General features: G+C 35.8%; 1 protein-coding gene across 2 annotated transcripts in view; it reads left to right on the top strand.

The window, feature by feature from the left end:
* The first annotated feature begins 488 nt into the window (after positions 1–488).
* Positions 489–17,167, top strand: part of LOC149843934 (RNA-binding (RRM/RBD/RNP motifs) family protein) — a 71,085-nt gene continuing 54,406 nt past the window's right edge. Inside the window, exons 1-4 of one of the 2 annotated variants that reach the window (XM_090000175.1) lie at positions 489–711; positions 792–889; positions 983–1,034; positions 4,055–4,125. In XM_090000175.1, coding sequence (XP_089856301.1) covers positions 540–711; positions 792–889; positions 983–1,034; positions 4,055–4,125 — 393 coding nt within the window. In that variant the 5' untranslated portion in view covers positions 489–539. The remainder of the gene's footprint in view (positions 712–791; positions 890–982; positions 1,035–4,054; positions 4,126–17,167) is intronic. The other variant, XM_090000176.1, reaches the window with a different exon arrangement.

The following is a 17,167-nucleotide window of genomic DNA, read 5'->3' as shown; positions in this document are numbered from 1 at the left end:
TAATTATTTAAGGCATAAACTATAGTTAGTTATTTGCTAATGAGATTTCAATTCGATGCATAAAGTGTAGCTAAATACATTATTTTGACTAATCAGATGTTGGCTAAATAGATTCAAATTTGGATTCATGTTTGAACGGTGAAAAGCTCCTACCATATTCATTTTTTTACATGTAAACGGATTCAGATATACATCAAATTAGGATATTTGTCATATTTGGTCACAAAAATTCAAAACCATATCCGCATCTTATTATAATCTGAATGGTTTTGGCTTACCAAATGCAGCGAGATTGAATAAAAACGGATCGCCGATTTATCGACATCCCTAATATTATAATGTGAAGTCAAAATATAACTATTCTAAACCTACTTAATATCGTCCTAATTGTTTATGTTATTTTCTTGGTTTTGGCTATTTCTTCATTTTGTGTTCAAAGACTGCTTAGTATCGTCCTAATTGGTTCTGTTATATTCTTGGTGCATAATCGCGTATGGGTCATTTGGAGAGAGAGAGAGAGAGAGAGAGAGAGAGTGGTAATGAGTCGGCATCGAGGTGGTGGTGGTGGTGGTGGGCATGGGAGCAGCATCAACGCGGTGTTCTATGCTGATAGCTACCACCCCATTCAGGCAGGAAGCATCGACGGCACCGACGTTCTCCCCCACGACAATGGTGTCTACAGGGCCCTCCTCTGCTCCTCTGCCGGCCTCTGTAAGATCGACCAACCAACCAATACCAACATGCTCTCTCTCTCTCTCTCAAATTTATGGTTCTTTTTGTTGGTTCTGCAGATGACCCAAATGGGGACCCGAAGATTATCGGTGATCCCTACTGCACTCTCTTTGTGGGGCGACTCTCCCCTTACACCACCGAAGAGTCGTTGCGCAAGGTTTCGTTTGCTTCATGACCATCGATCTCTATTATGATTTACCTCGATCTTTTCGGTGCTGAGTTTTGGAATTTGTGGAGTTTTCTTTTGTAGGCAATTAGCAGATATGGGCGGGTGAAGAATCTTCGCTTGGTTAGGCATATTGGTATTCCCCCTTTTCCTTTCCTTTCCAAATTGCCAATAATTTTACTTCTTTAATCTGCATACAGTGGTCATTCTTCTGTTACGTGATCAATTATATTCTAGTTAGTCAAAGAAATTGGGAAGCATTGCCCCTGCAAATGAGAGATTCTATATTCTGCATGGAGTTAGAATGACATCTTAAAATCTTTAAGCTCACCTTAATTTACTATGGGGCTATTCCTTGAATAAGTGCCATGATTATGCTGAAATTACGAAATCTTTAGGTCTCTTGTGTACTGTTCAGTTCAACCATGTCATGCGCTATTTGTTGTCTTGGTGGTCTATGGGTTGATGTGTGGTGGATCTAGTGTTCCTACATGGCTTCCACGTGCCTCAGCTTACGAGGGGTTTAAGGCCCTAGAATAACGCTAGGTGGGTTGGTTTGGTGCAACCAGATGAAAGCTACAAAAATGTTGCTTTGGGGCAACTAGCAAGTAGACTTATTGAGTCTGGAGTACCGTAGATGAAGTTACGCTTAGAGGTGTCCACCGTCAGTTTGCGAGCTTCCTGCGCAGAAGTGTATTAAGTTGGACATGGTAGTGTCAGTGCCAAAATCATATGAGAGGTGCATTTCTGTCCCATCTCTAATTAGATTTTAGGACAATGGGCACTCACTGGCAAACTTTTCATTGCATTGTTTCAATTGTGTGGAAGAACGGGATCATCCCTCCTATCCTTTTGCTACATAGGTCCGAGTTGATTAGGAGAAAAACGAGGTGAAGTTTCATCCTTTCCCACGGTTATGGTAGTAAAGGGAATAGATGGTTGGGCTGATCGTTTCCTTTCTCTGTATATCTGATGAACAATATGCATGGAAGGGTAGAGAATGATATGTCTCTCAACCTTCTGCTGATTCACTTGTCATCCTTGATTCAATAATCAGAAGAGAGGATGCAGTAGCCTTGCCCTTCCACATAACACAAAAATAATGAGAAAAAGGAACTAGGAGGGTGAAACATAGCTCAGCTCAGAGACATTGGCCTTGAGCATCCCTAGTCCCTACTGTAACTTTAGCAAGCTTGAGCAGGCCTTTATTGTGCTGGCCGTAGGACTGGCTTGTTATAGGCCTACTTGCAGCATGATTAAAATTTTCTTTCATTCCTCTTACTTATAGGCTTATAGCAATCACAGTGCATTCATTGAGGGGGTAGATGTTTTGGATAACTTAACACTTGAAGCTACTGAATCTATAGCAAAGACCAAAATTTCTCTTTCATCTTTAAAGTGGTCTTTAGAAAGACCAACTTTGCTGCCTGTGGATCTTTCATCTTCTCATATGAAAAAACTGCTTTTGCTGATAAGCACCATGGATTAAGTTTTCCTTCCCTCGTTATTGCCCCACAAAAACAGAAGCTCATTTAAATTTCTGAAGACCTGGGGCATGGAGCCCCTCTTCTGTCACTACTTTCCTATATTATGGCAGAGATATTAGTCTTATTATGCATGAGGATCTATCCATGAATTTTATAGGCAATGCAGATAGCAATCTTAGTTGCCTCCAATTTTTGAATCTCATCCTAGTGTTTGAGTGCAGTTCAACTTATAATGCATGGGCAACTGTTGCACTAAGGATTTTGTGGGTGATGCTTTACGGGATCTGTATTATTCTAGAAGAAGAATAAGCAACCTTGGTTTTTAGTTGGAGCTCCGTGGCCCTTTCTTCAGTAATAAGGCAAAATAATTTTTGAGTGGTAGATCATGTCTTCGAGGCAGTCTCAAATAGGATAGTGGACTTTTTGGAACCTATGGCTCTTCGGAGAGCATTCTCTGTCTGCAATAAGGATGGCATTGTTCTTTTGAATTATCTACATATAGGACTATGTGTGGCACTCGTAGGTGTCTCCTATAAACATACTATCATGCCACTGGATGTAGGCCTTCTCATCTATTTGTATTTCTGATTCTTTTTCTTGCAAACATAAATCTTTTATTCAAACCATTTACTTTGATATGTCATTAGCAAATCAGACTGGCATTTGGTTGTATTTGATGAACTTTTGCACTTCCATTCTTTCTAGCTGGACTATGTCCAAGGTGAAAGTCAGTTCTATTTTTTCCCAGCCATTTATATTAACAAGGTTTGCATTGCTTTTAAAAGAAAATAGAATGATTTTCTTCATGGTGAAGAGTTTTTTTATATATCCTTGCCTCCTTTACATTATTTGATTATTATGAATTCTGGTTGGTGGCTATGAAAAGTATTATATGGTCTCAAATTACTCCATGAGACTGACCTGAGAAATTCAATGCTACGGTTGTTCAAGTTCAGGTTGACTTCAGACGAAAATGATGAGGTTCCTTCTTCCAACAACTAAGAAATGGCATATTACAAGTTGCTTAGAGTTGTTTTCCTCAGTTATTAAAAAAAAAAAAAAGGTCCTTTAGTCTCTATGTGGAAGGAGTGGAATGCACTGATAACCCTCCTCATCCTCTGAGGTGTCTTTCACAGAAGGGTGTTCACTACTGTTTTCTTTGAACCACTTGGCCCTTCATTTCTTTTTCTGTATCTTAAAAGTTAAAACCTACTGCTTACATCATCCATAAAGTTGTTTCACCAATAGACCAATCCCTATCTAGAATGATTGTGGAGTAGAGTCTACCACTTATACAATATGCGATCTGGAGGCATCAAATATGTCTTCAGCCCTCAATCTCCTGTTACTGTTATCATTCTATGGCTAAAGAAGCAAGGATTGTGGACATTAGTGAATAACATACTCAGAACTTATATTCTGATATGTAACCATCTGAATCTCTGCTTGTAAGATGAGATTCTTTACATGGAGATATGGAACCCGGTCTAATAAATCTAGAATTTACTAGTGCTTGTTTCTGAGCAGTCCTGAGAGGTTGTTTAATCCAATGTTTGGACTCTTTTGTTGTTGTTGTTGTTGTTGTCCTCTATGTATGGTTTCATGACAAAATACAATTCTTTTGGTTCTTTGGGTATTGTTCTTATATGCTTGTGTATTCTGTCTTCAGTGACTGGTGCTTCATGTGGTTATGCATTTATTGAGTTTGAAACTGAGTGGGAAATGCGGCACGCATATAAGGTATTCATATCTAAAAGAAATATGAGTTTCTTGAATTCATTTTTAGTACTGTAATGAAATAGAATGTGGGCTCACACACCTCACAAGAGGCACAAACACAAGCCATAAATGAGCACAATCACAAGGGTCACTAAAGGGCCAACAAGAGAGAGCACAATAAAAAATAAATATTTTTAATAATATTCAAAATGCACAAAAAATGCATAGTATTACAAAGGATCTCATGTTCCTTGTAATACTATGCATTTTTTGTGCATTTTGAATATTATTAAATTTTTTTATTTTTTTATTGTGTGCTCTCTTGTTGGCCCTTTAGTCTTTTGTAATCGGGAAAAACTTTAAACAATTTTTCTATAGGAGAGATATTTCCAAGAGTATTTGAAGGCATTCTATTAATTAAGTAAACAGTCGTAAGTGTGACTTCGATAAAAAACTTTTTTGGAATAATTTTTGAAATAAGCAAGGTCCTTGTGGTTTCAATCAAGGTTGTATATATGTCAGGCCCAAATTAAGACCGTATCATATCATATCGTAAAATATCATACATTTTTAATATTTTTTTTCAAAAATTACCAAAAAATCAAGAATAATCAGAAAAATTAGCAAAATTTTTTAAAAAATTATATCACATGAAATAAAATGAATTGCATAAAATACAACCATAAAATCACATATGAAGCATTTATGTCTCTATGAGCCGCAAGACATTATCAAATACCAACTAATATAGAATCATAGATAATATTCCATGCTTATCTCATAAGAACAATGCAAAATATTAAATATCTTGCAATTAAGAACATGCCATAAGACTCATACTTTCATATTACATAAACAAAAATAAAATAACCAAGTTTATGAACAATTAAATGTCAAATAACTAAGTTTTTTTAAAACATATTATATAAAACCTCAATAATGATAATCATCTTCATCATCATTATCTTCTGCTCTTTCGACATCCACATTGTCTCCAAGATACGTGGGATCTTTATCATCTACCTCTTGTGCTCCTTCCACGTTGATCCACTGAATGTTCTCTTCATTAAAAAAAGTCCCTTCTTCTTCTTCAACCCATGCATCCAATTCATCAAAATGTTGCAAACTGATGGGATCAAGTTCCTCTTTGTGCTTTCTTGATGATAACTTTTCGATTTGCTAAAAAGTTGACATGAAAAAAATTAAAATTAGTTGTGTTTTGAATAATATAAAAAACTTTAAATAATTTTATATACCTCTGGCTTAGTCGTAAGTTATAGCAAACATAGACGAGGTCATTGAGCCTTTTATGCTCCAATCTATTTCTTTTTTTTGTTATGGATTTGCTCAAAGACACTCAAATTTCTCTTGCATCCACTTGCACTACACATTTGATTAAGATTGTGAATGACAACAAGCTCTCAAATTTGAAACATCACTTCCAAATCTGGCTCACCACATCTGAAAAGAAAACAAGAAATTAAAAAATCAATAAAGACAATAACATATGCATGTAAAGAAAATGAAAGTCACCAACACGATCCACCACAACGCTAAAGTGAACATGCCAAAAGCCACAAATGGGCTCACTCACAAAACACACCAAAAGCCACAAATGGGCTTACTTACAAAACCCACACAAGGACAAGACAAGAAGCTAAAAATAAATAATATTTTATTCATAACCTTCATGTAAGAAACATACATAATGTGGGGGCTTTGCAAAAAACATATTTATACACAAAGGAGGAGGACTCCATAGAGAGTCGTTGGAGTCCTAACGACTTAAAATAGAGCCGTTGGGACCTCAACGACTCTTATGTTGTTGACTAGTCAACATGTGTTGACTAGTTCAATTACAAAAAGAAAAAAAAAGAAAAAATAAAGAAAGAGAAAAATCTATATTTATATAAATAAACATACATAATATATATATATATAAATATATTTATATTTTTTAACACTCTCTCTCAAACTTACGGTATAATAACCGAAAGTTTGTCTAATAGAAAGTGGAAACGAGGAGCAATAAGAGGTTTGGTAAAGAAATCTACTAACTGGTATTCTGATGTAACATAAGGCAGATCAATGGTCCCATATCGCTACTCCTCTCAAACATAGTGGCAATCCATTTCGATATGTTTAGTACATTCATGAAAAGTACAATTACTGGCAATGTAGATTGCACTCTTGTTGTCATAACACATGTAGCAGACTCCTATCCCTTGAGTTGCCATTATCAATTAACAACCTTATGAGTCAGGCTACTTCCATCATTATAATTGCCATATTCAGCCTCAGTTGATGAAAGCAAAACCTTCTGTTGCTTCTTGCATCGCCATGAAATCAGAGATTCACCTAAGAAAACACAAAAACCCATGGTTGAATGTATGTTATTGGGATTACCTCTCCAATCAACATCAGTATAAACAATTAAATCTAAAGAAGATGAAGCAAACAAAAACAGGTGTCGAGAAAGAGAAGTCTTAATATATCTAGTAATACACAAAATTGCTCTCATGTGAACAAAACTTGGAGCATGCTGAAATTGAGTAGGTGTTGTTAAAATATGAATGTTTAATATGTATATATATAAAAGAATATATATGTAAAATAATATATATATATATATATATATATATATATATATATATATATATATATAATGCCCACCAAGGGCATATATGTAACTAGGTTAGGAATAGGTTAGGTAAATAGCTTTTATTTTTTTAATAAATATAATTTAGGTTTAGTGTTAGGGGCTCTATGGGAATCAACTCATAGAGACGTTGGATAGCTCGCAAGCCCTAGTTGGCTTATTGCGTTATCCTTAAAGTGGATTTGTGGTTGTATTGCATGTTTGTATGCCCTTTGTTGGCTTATATTTATTTTTTGCTCATTTCATTACATGGTATCAAAGCAATAGGGCTCTCAATATTGAGGAAAGTGTTTGTGAAGAAGCATCCAAAAATGTTGGTGAGATTGTAAGTGGTCATACTCTTCTGCATTTCTCTCATTCTCTATCATTCAAATGGGGGCATGAATGAAAGATTGACCTTTCTTTCAAACTCAATGGTGCCAACTACATGATGTGAGCCTCCGCTACGGAGAACAACCTCAAAGGAAAGAAGCTTTGGGGATACGTGGTGGGCACGATTCCCGAACCTCAACTCAAATTCACTAGACTTGAAGGAGGTCAAGAAAAAGCCCTTGAAGGAGATGCTCAATCAAAGGCCATTGAAGAACATCAATTAAGTATAGAAGATTGTGAGAGTAATCATGTTAAGGTCCTTGCATGGTTCATGAATAATGTGAAAATAAAAATTTGTGCTAATATTGCCAAATTTAGAAAGGCAAATGAAACTTGGTTGTTTATGAAAGTCATGTACACTAAAAAAGATTTTGCAAAACAATATTACTTGCAAGAGAAAATTAGAACAACCAAGCAAGGGGACATAAGTGTCAGTGATTTCTTTACTGCATTATCATCTCCTCTTTGGGATGAATTGGCGCTATTAGAGTCTAAGTGGGTGGCCACCAAAGACGTGGAACTTAAGCGGGAACAAATAGAAAAAGAATATATTTTTTAATTTTTGTATGGATTATGTTCGGTGTTTGAACAAGATATTCTCTTCTTCATAGGACATCTTCACTTCCCTTAGAAGATGTCGTTGCTGAAGTAAGCCAAAAATAAACTCTTTTAGGCATGGCTAAAAGAGGATATGAAGTAATGGCCGTATCTAGGCCTAAAAACAATGTTAAAGCATATAGACCTCCATAATTTGGGAGACAAAATGGCTCATGGAACTGTGAAAATGTCTACGAAGAGAATACACATACAATCTCTAATACTTCACAAAAGATGTGCACAAAGGCACTCAAACAATACTTGAACAAATACGTACAAAGGCATAAAATAATGCAAACATGCACAAATGCATGTAACGAGAATATATTGAATGAAATAAGAGGAGCTTGAGACACTGAAGCCTTACATTTACAAGGGGGAACACCCCTATATATATATACACACAAAGGGGAGCCACCTTGGGGGCTCCCAAAGGAGTCGTTGGAAGCCCCCAACGATCACATTTGTGACCGTTGGGGGCTCCCCAATGACTCTTTTGGGGAGCCTTCCAAGGTGGCACGAAAACCACAAAAAAGAATAGAAAAAAGGAAAAAAGAAAAAAAAAGAATACAATCATATTTCTAAGTGGAATATGCGTAAAATGGGAAAATACAGAAATACCCTTTTCGGGTATTATGATCAATATATATATATATATATATATAATGTATACATATATACTATGTCACACAAACTCTTCTAACAGGGCACCGCACCCGTGTCGCACCCAGGCGGGTGCGACACTTGGACACAACTTCATTTATGTTAGGTGAAGTCAACCACACTAAGGTCCATTTCTATCCAAAAGTAGATTCAGTTAACCCTAATCAAGTTCATTTTTATCTATCTATCTATATATATATACATATACATAAATGCACACAAATACAAAGTGTTAACTTAAAACTATTAAAAATTATATATATATATATATATATATATATATATATATATATATATATATATATATATATACTTCCCGCACCCCCGCACCCCCGCACCCAAGTTTTTTTAAAGTGCCGCATCCGCATCCGCACCCACACCCGCACCCATGTGACATAGTATATATACTATGTCACATGGGTGCGGGGGTGTGACACTTTCAAAAACCTTGGGTGTGGGGGTGCGGTAGGGGCAAAAATGTAAAAATAAATAAATAAATATATATATATATATATATATATATATATATATATAGAGAGAGAGAGAGAGAGAGAGAGAGAGAGAGAGAGAAGGGGGGTTCCCCTCGGCGCAGGTCCCGCTGCCCCCCCCCCCCTAAGATTTTTTTTTAAATTTCCGCAGCCCATTTCATAGGGCAATTTTTTTTTTAAAAAGTCCAAAAAATGGACCAAAATGACCTTGGGTGTGGTCAACACACCCAGGGTCGGGTTGACCACACTCGCACCTGCGTCGATTCGCATCGATGCGGGTGCGGCACCCTGCTAGCCGAATCCCTGTGACATAGTATATATATAATATATATGCATACTTATCTTTATATATATATATATACTAATATATATACGTACATAAAAATTACATTTTTAACACCCCCCTCAAACTTACGGTGCGATAACCGTAAGTTTGCCCAAAAGAAAATGAAACCGAGGGGAGCAAAGCGCCTTAGTGAAGAAGTCTGCTAGTTGATATTCCAATGTCACATATGGAAGATCGGTGATTTTTTTAAAATATTCTTCCCGAACATAATGGCAGTCCATCTCTATGTGCTTCGTGCGCTCATGGAAGGTATGATTTTTGGTAATGTATATCGCACTCTTATTGTCACAACATAACTTTGTCGGTTCTAGAATATGAACTCCCATATCTTCTAGCAGACGCCGAATCTATATTATTTCCATGGTTGTGGATGCCATAGCTCTATACTCATCTTCGGTGGAGGACACCTCCAAGAGACCAACAATTCACCTAAAAAGATACAGAAACCAGTGGTGGAGTGACGATTATTAGGGTCACCTCCCCAATCAGAGTCAATATACGCAATTAAATTTAATTCAGAGGATGAAGAAAGAAATACTCCCTTATTTGCTGTTCCCTTTATATATCTGATAATTCAAAGAATTGCACTCATGTGAACCGATGTAGGGGCATGTTGGAATTGACTTGCAATGTGAACCGCATGAGATATATCAGGCCTAGTGATGCTAAAATACATTAATGACCCAACCAACTGTCTGTAAGGAGTAGGATTATCCAAAATAATCCCATCATCGATCCTCATCTTGGATCCAACAACTTCGGGTGTTTCATAAATTTTGTCATTAGTAATGCCTGACCTGTCAATTATCTCGCAAGCAAGCTTCGTTTGGGATAAAAAATATCCTCTATAAGAGAAAGCAACTTCAATGCCCAGAAAGTATGTCAGAAAACCTAAGTCTGACATCTTAAAATTTTCAGTTAGCGCAAACTTAATTTTTTTAATTCCCTTGATATCATCACCTGTAATTAACATGTCATCAACATATAGCAACAAGATAACAATTCTTGCATCAAATTTCTTTACAAATAAGGCAGTGTCAGAATAGCATGAGACAAATCCATTTTCCATCATTAAACTGTTAAATCGGTCATACCACACTTTGGGAGCTTGCTTTAGACCATAAAAAGCTTTTCGTAAACGAAGAACTTTTCCATTAGGGCAATCCATTCCAGGAGCAACAATCACTTCTTCATTTAAATCTCCATTTAAGAAAGCATTTTTAACGTCAATTTTTTAATTGATGCGATGGTAATAAGGCATCTATCTGTAACCATTCGAGCAACGGGGGCAAACGTTTCATCATAGTCTACCCCATATTTTTGTCCATATCCCTTAGCAACTAGACGCCCCTTATATCTCTTAAGAGTTTCATCACTTTTGGTTTTGACTTTAAAAACCTACCTACATCCTATACTTTTCTTTCCTTTAGGAAGATCTTGAAACTCCCATGTTCTAGCTTTCCTAAGAGCCCTTAGTTCATTTTCCATGGCTTCTACCCATTCATTCATCTTTTTGGCTTCTTCAAAATTTTTGGGCTCAACGTATGAGTGTATGACACTAAGGCACGTTCTATGTTTGGGAGAAAAGGAGTCATGATATATGAATCTAGAACGAGGTCTCCTACTTCTCTCAGTTCTTTGAGAACTTTCACCCAAAGTGATTGTTTCACTAGGCTCACTATATTTTTCTATAGCACTTTTAAAATTGCTTTGGTCTCTATGTCTGTATACAACAGGTTCCCTAGAAGATCTATCAACAATCTCATGATAGATAAAAGCTGAGGATGATTGCCATTCTCTTCTACTTCATTTTCACTTGGTGTAAATTCCTCATCACTGATGTCATCATCTTTTGACAATAGATCAAATAAGAAGGAATAATCCATATTTTCCTCGTGAGATTCAGTTTTTTCAAACCCACTAACATTTTCTAGAAAGCTTACATTTCTAGACACATAATTTATCATTCTTGATATCATAGCACCAAAATCTTTTTTGAGTCTCGAAATACCCAAGAAAGGCACATGAAATGACTTTAGGAGAAAGTTTATCATTTTTATTTGTCAAAATTAAGCATTTGCACCCAAAAACCCTTAACCTATTATAGTCAGGATATCTTTTATACAAAATTTCAAATGGTGAAATTTTATCCAAATTTTTGGATGGAAGACGGTTGATAAGATAGACAGATGCAAGGGCGGCTTCGGCCCAAAATCTTTTAGGGATGTTTCGGGAAATGAACAGGGTTCTGGTTGTCTCAATAATGTGCCTATGTTTCCTTTTAGCCAAACCATTTTGTTGAGGTGTTTTGGGACAAGATTTTTGATGAATTATCCCATATTTCTCAAGATAACTTTTAAAATCATTTGAAAGATATTCTCTCTCGGAATTGGTTCTAAGAATTTTTAAATTTTCGTCAAATTGATTCTTAATCATCATATGATAAGATTTAAATGTTGCAAAAACCTCGTGTTTATATTTGAGGAAATATATCCAAGTAAATCTAGAGAAATCACCCTCCTTTTGAAATAATGGGTGTCGGTCCCTAAACATCCGAATGAACAAGTTCAAAAGGTTTTGTAGTAAATATGAATCTTTGATAATATGACAAACTTCTCATTTTTTCTAGTGTGCAATCATTACAAACAAAAATTTCTTTACATAAATGTTTGGCAAACTGAAGATACAATTTTTTTTTGACATTGGGTGGCAAAGTCTTTTGTGCCATACATTAATGTCTTTGTGATGCAGTACATTACAAAAAGTCTTTTGGAATTTGAAGAAAGTCCACGTAGTAAAGATTTCCTTTTCTAGAGCCTTCCCCAATAAATTTTCGGGACCGACAATCCTGTATCCAACACTTATCGGATGAGAATTTTATATCACATCCATGGTCCGAGAGTTGAGAGATAGAAAACAAGTTTAAATTCAGTTTTGAAATAAATCTAATTTTAGGAATAAAAAAATATTTTTCTTTAAAATTTTCAGTTCCTTTAATTTCAAGAGAAGTGCCATCGGCAGTTGAAACAAAAGATGCGATGAAATCTTTAAAAAATAGGATAAAGAACATATGTTGGGGGACATATGAAAAGAGGCACCCGAATCTAAGAGCCAAGAGGTCTTACCAGGGAGAAGAATAAGTAGATGTAGCTGCTCCAGAAACAACTCCCTTAAGAAGTGGTTGAAGCACTTCCATGATCTGATGTAGAGAAAGAGCTCCATTTGAGGGAGTCACATTTTCTCCCTTTTGAGATGTGGTGGCCATGACAAACAATTTCTTCCATTTAAGGCAAACAGGTTTGATGTGCCCTGGTTCCTTACAAAAATGGCACACAATTTTGTTGTAGTCCTTTATGTTAGAACTTGAGTTTTCACCAAATCTGATCTGCAAAAGGAGAAAAAAGGTAGAAGAAAGAGGAGACGCTGAGTCGGTTTTTGCTGCACAGGTTCACGTTTTTTTTCTTGATGCATACGTGACCTGATTCTTTGTATTTATGTATTAGGTTACAAGGAAACTTGATTATGGACATGATTGTCCTACAACAAACACGATATTACAAACATGCCCTAGTAGGCATGTCAATCACGCAATCCCAGTTTAGGTCTGGATCAGACCCAAACTGGTCCAGTCCATTTCACGATACTTAATACCCTCTCTCAAGTTGTGCATGGTCTAGTACCATGGACAACTTGTTCTTCAAGAACCAGAATCTGTTTTTTGTCAAACCCTTTGTGAATAAATCTGCCACTTGGTCTTCCGTAAGTATGAAATGAGGTTCAATCTCTTTGTCTTCAACCTTCTGTCGAATGAAGTGTTGATCTATCTCAATATGTTTTGTCTTACTGTGGAAAATAGGATTAAAAGTTATTTTAATGGCACTTTGATTATCACACAATAAGATAGATTTCAAGATCCGTTCCTCCAATTCATTCAACAAGTGCCTTATCCAAGTAGCTTCAGCAGTTGCAACAGTCATTGATCGATATTTAACTTCAGTACTTGATCTAGCTATTGCCTTTTGTTTTCTACTGCTCCAGGATACCAGGTTTTCCCCAAAAAAGATGCAATACCCAGAAACCAACCTCCTTTCATCAGGATCTCCTACCCAGTTTGCATCACTGTAGACCGTGACATCATGCATGTCCCTTCCTTTCCAACTTTTCTTATATACCAACCCATCTCTGATGGTACATTTTAAATACCTCAACACTCTCTTGACAACATCCATGTGTCCTGTTCTTGGTTCATGCATGAACAGCGACACTTGATTGACAGAATAAACAATGTTAGGACGAGTAAAGGTAAGATATTGAAGCATACCGATTACACTTCGATATCTTGTAGGATCTGAGTACAAATCTTCATCCCGTGAACTAAGCTTTTGGTGTAAGACACTCGGTGTAGACCAGAGTTGTCAGTCGAGGAAGCGGGAACGAGAAGCGATACAAGAAGCGGGAAGCGAGACACTTCTAAAATTTTAGGAAGCGGGAAGCGCAGGACGACTTAGGAGCGAACAAAGAAGCGTCTCGGAAGCGACCTAGGGAGGGAACCAGAAGCGACCTAAGAAGCGACATAGGATTCTAGTGATAAGCGAAAGGGAAGCGAATAAGAATCGAAAGGGAAGCGAAAATGTAATTATATATTTTTATTTTATCAAAAACTAAAATTTATGTCATCATTGACAAAATAAAACATGTATATAGACAATAAATAATATATAAGTTGTAATTATCTAACAAATGCATCATATTGCAACTGTCAAGCATTTAAAAAATCATACATCAAGAGATGATCATAATTCACCTTCTTGTTGCAACCATTTAACAAATGCATGCAAACACTAAATAATGCATTAAGAAAACAAATAAATTTGATTAAAAAACGTACCTTTTTCAACGAAAGAATCAAATGACTTGTTATTTGATGTTGTAAATCTTGTCATCTCTACAACATAGAAAATGAGAAATCAATAAACTCAAAGATTACATAGAGATATGGTTAAATTTTTAAGCTATAAATTTCTAAATTATAAATTATAAGCTACAAAGTTCTAAACTCTAAACTTAAAATTAACATAATCCACTACTTCACTTCATCATGCAAGATTCAAAATAAAAGTATACCAAAAAAAGATTACAAGACCATGACAAAAAAGTAACATAAAAGTTTTTAAGTTGGACTACTCCAACTACATCATCAAAAAAAAAAAAATAATAATTCAAGAGTTCATTAATCTGTCATCTTTCTCTTCCCCTTCAAGTCAGCAATAGATCGCGAACTTTCTGCATCATCACGTGCTTCTTGTCCTCCACGACCATGTCTTCTGCTCCTTCCTTCATTTCCTATAATGAATACGTTAAAAAATAAAAATGTTCAAAAACCATAATTTAAAATATAAAAAACACAATATCAACGTACCTTGCTTAGGTCTCCGGCTAAAGAAACGATTAATCCGACCATGAGGAACTGATGGTCGCTCTTGTATATCTGCAACTCTACTAGCTCTGTTGGATTGATTTGTATCCTCTTCAACTTCATTTGTACGTATGATTATTGGAGGTAATGGAGCTTTTGGTTGTGCATCTTTATGTTTGGATTTGGAAATAGTGCTTTATTGTTGTGCACTATCATCCAAATCTCTCCAACGCATGTTCTCTAATATCAACGTATTTTCTTCTATAATAAGAAGTTCTTGATTGATATCTCATTTTCGACTAGGTCTTTTTTTGTAGCGATTATTGCACATTTTTATAACAAGAATATAAAATATGAATGGTAATAAATAATCAATGATAGAAAAAGAGAAAAAAAATACCAAAACAAAAGTACAACATGATTTAATCATACCCGTCAATCAATCGGAGATTGAAATGAATATACACCAAGGTATCAACACGATCTTCATTGAGCCTATTTTTTTTAACATTATGAATATAACTATAGGTTCTCCACACTCTTTCTCTCAACTCAGGTGCACCACCTCCATAAAAACACCACCAATTAAGCACCGGCATTGTAGGATTCAATGCATTTATTCTTGTTGCATTTCGGCTAAATCTTCCACTTCTTGATGTAAAAGCCACAAGTTGTGACCTATAAAGTGTAGAGAGCTCTTCATTTCCAGCAGATATCACTTCAAGCGCGAGCATTACACCATCTAAGATATCATTATCCTTTTCTGCAAAAAAAGAATATTTAGTAACTATAACAAGAAAATGCAAATGAAATAAAAAAATAATTAAATTATTAAACTTTATTAAATAGATAGAATAAAATGTTTACCAGGAGAAACTCGTTTGACTCTTCCTGCTGCTGGGATCTTGAGATACTCTGACTCGTAATATTTTGGACTAAGCATATGGGCTAGACTGTGGAGATGCACATTCATTCTATCCCATCTATTTGAGACAATCTTATGAATCTTTTCATACAAATCTGGTTGTCCTTTTAGATTGTCTTTGATTTTCCCCAACATGTTGTCCATGCCTTCATACACTTCACCAATTATAGGGCCTTCCTGATCACAAAATTTAATCATCTTATAGATGGTTTTGTAATCAATAATGCTAAACGAATAGAATCCCAATATTCTTCATCAAGAACAGTTGTTTCTGTTGTAACAACCCTTTTTTTCATAGTTTCATCTGTGCATGATTGCTTCCATTCGCTCCATCTATCTGAAATTACTGTGAGCCTCAAGCTCTCCCTCACATCAAGCAAGCGCTTCAAAGTAGTATAATGTGAAGCAAACCTTGTTTTTGCAATCTTTATTAACTCTAATTTTTCATTGCTTCTAAAGATTGCTAGTGCTTTTGAACGATTTGTAATATACTTCACAATTTCTTTACTCTGCAAATATGTTTCTCCTAACCAATGAAACTCATGTGCCAAATCCTTGAAGATCAAATTAAGTGTATGCACAACACAAGGTGACCAAAAAATATACTTATACGTTTGTTTTAATTCTTCACCTGCTAACTTGCAATTTGCTGCATTGTCTGTAATCACTTGCACTACATTAGAAGGCCCCACAAGTTTAAATCCTGTCTTAAAAAACTCGGCAATGTTTGCAGCTGACTGTTGTACATTAGAAAAATCGTTTGCATATAAGAACATCGAGCCAAAACAGTTTGATGCAAATATATTTATCAAGTGTTTGTTCTTGATATTTGTCCAACCGTCTGAGACAATGGAAACTCCAAATTCCTCAAACTTTTCTCGAAATTCATTTAACTCTCTGTGAACACACTCTTTCTCACTGTCAAGCAACGTTGTTCGCGCTTTTTCATATGATGGGGGTTTATATCCAGGCACTTTACTAACTGCAGATATCATCTTTTCCCAATATAGTGATCGAAGCACATTAAAAGGTATGCCATTTGCACACAAAAATCTGATAATTTTATGATCTACATCATCTCTTTCTACCTTTTTAAAGGTATCACGAATATCAACTGTTTTTCGGCTTCCACTAGATGATGTAGTCATACTAATAGGCTTCTTCGGATTATCAATTCTTGATCTCCTCAACTCAAATGCACTTGATGAAACCTCCACTCGTCGAACTTGCCTCTTAATTTTTTTTGCCAATTCTGCATTTTTTGCAACTACAGGACAAAAGGCAATCCCAACACTTTGTCCCTTTGGAGATCCCATAAGATGTGCAAAAACTCGAGTATATGACCCATGATAAATATTTTTGCAGTGCCTGCACATAAAAACCTGGGTTCTACCTTGCTTTCCTTGCGTACTCTTCTTCTGTTTCAATACATGGCGCCATAGCACTATTGTTTTATGCATGCTAGGTGGTTCATCATCTTGATCATCTTCAGAATAGTAGTCATCCAAGTCATATTCTTCTTCATCTTCCTCATTAAAACAATTTTCGTTTCTGTCCTCAAACTGATATGGACAAGCAAAAGACCTCTTGCCCTTCC

This window comes from Nuphar pumila, chromosome 3 (genome assembly GCF_984573655.1).
Source record: "Nuphar pumila chromosome 3, dmNupPumi1.hap1.1, whole genome shotgun sequence".
Classification (NCBI taxonomy): Eukaryota; Viridiplantae; Streptophyta; class Magnoliopsida; order Nymphaeales; family Nymphaeaceae; genus Nuphar; species Nuphar pumila.
The sequence above is the reverse complement of the archived record's forward strand: the minus strand, read 5'-3'. Positions and strand labels throughout refer to the sequence as shown.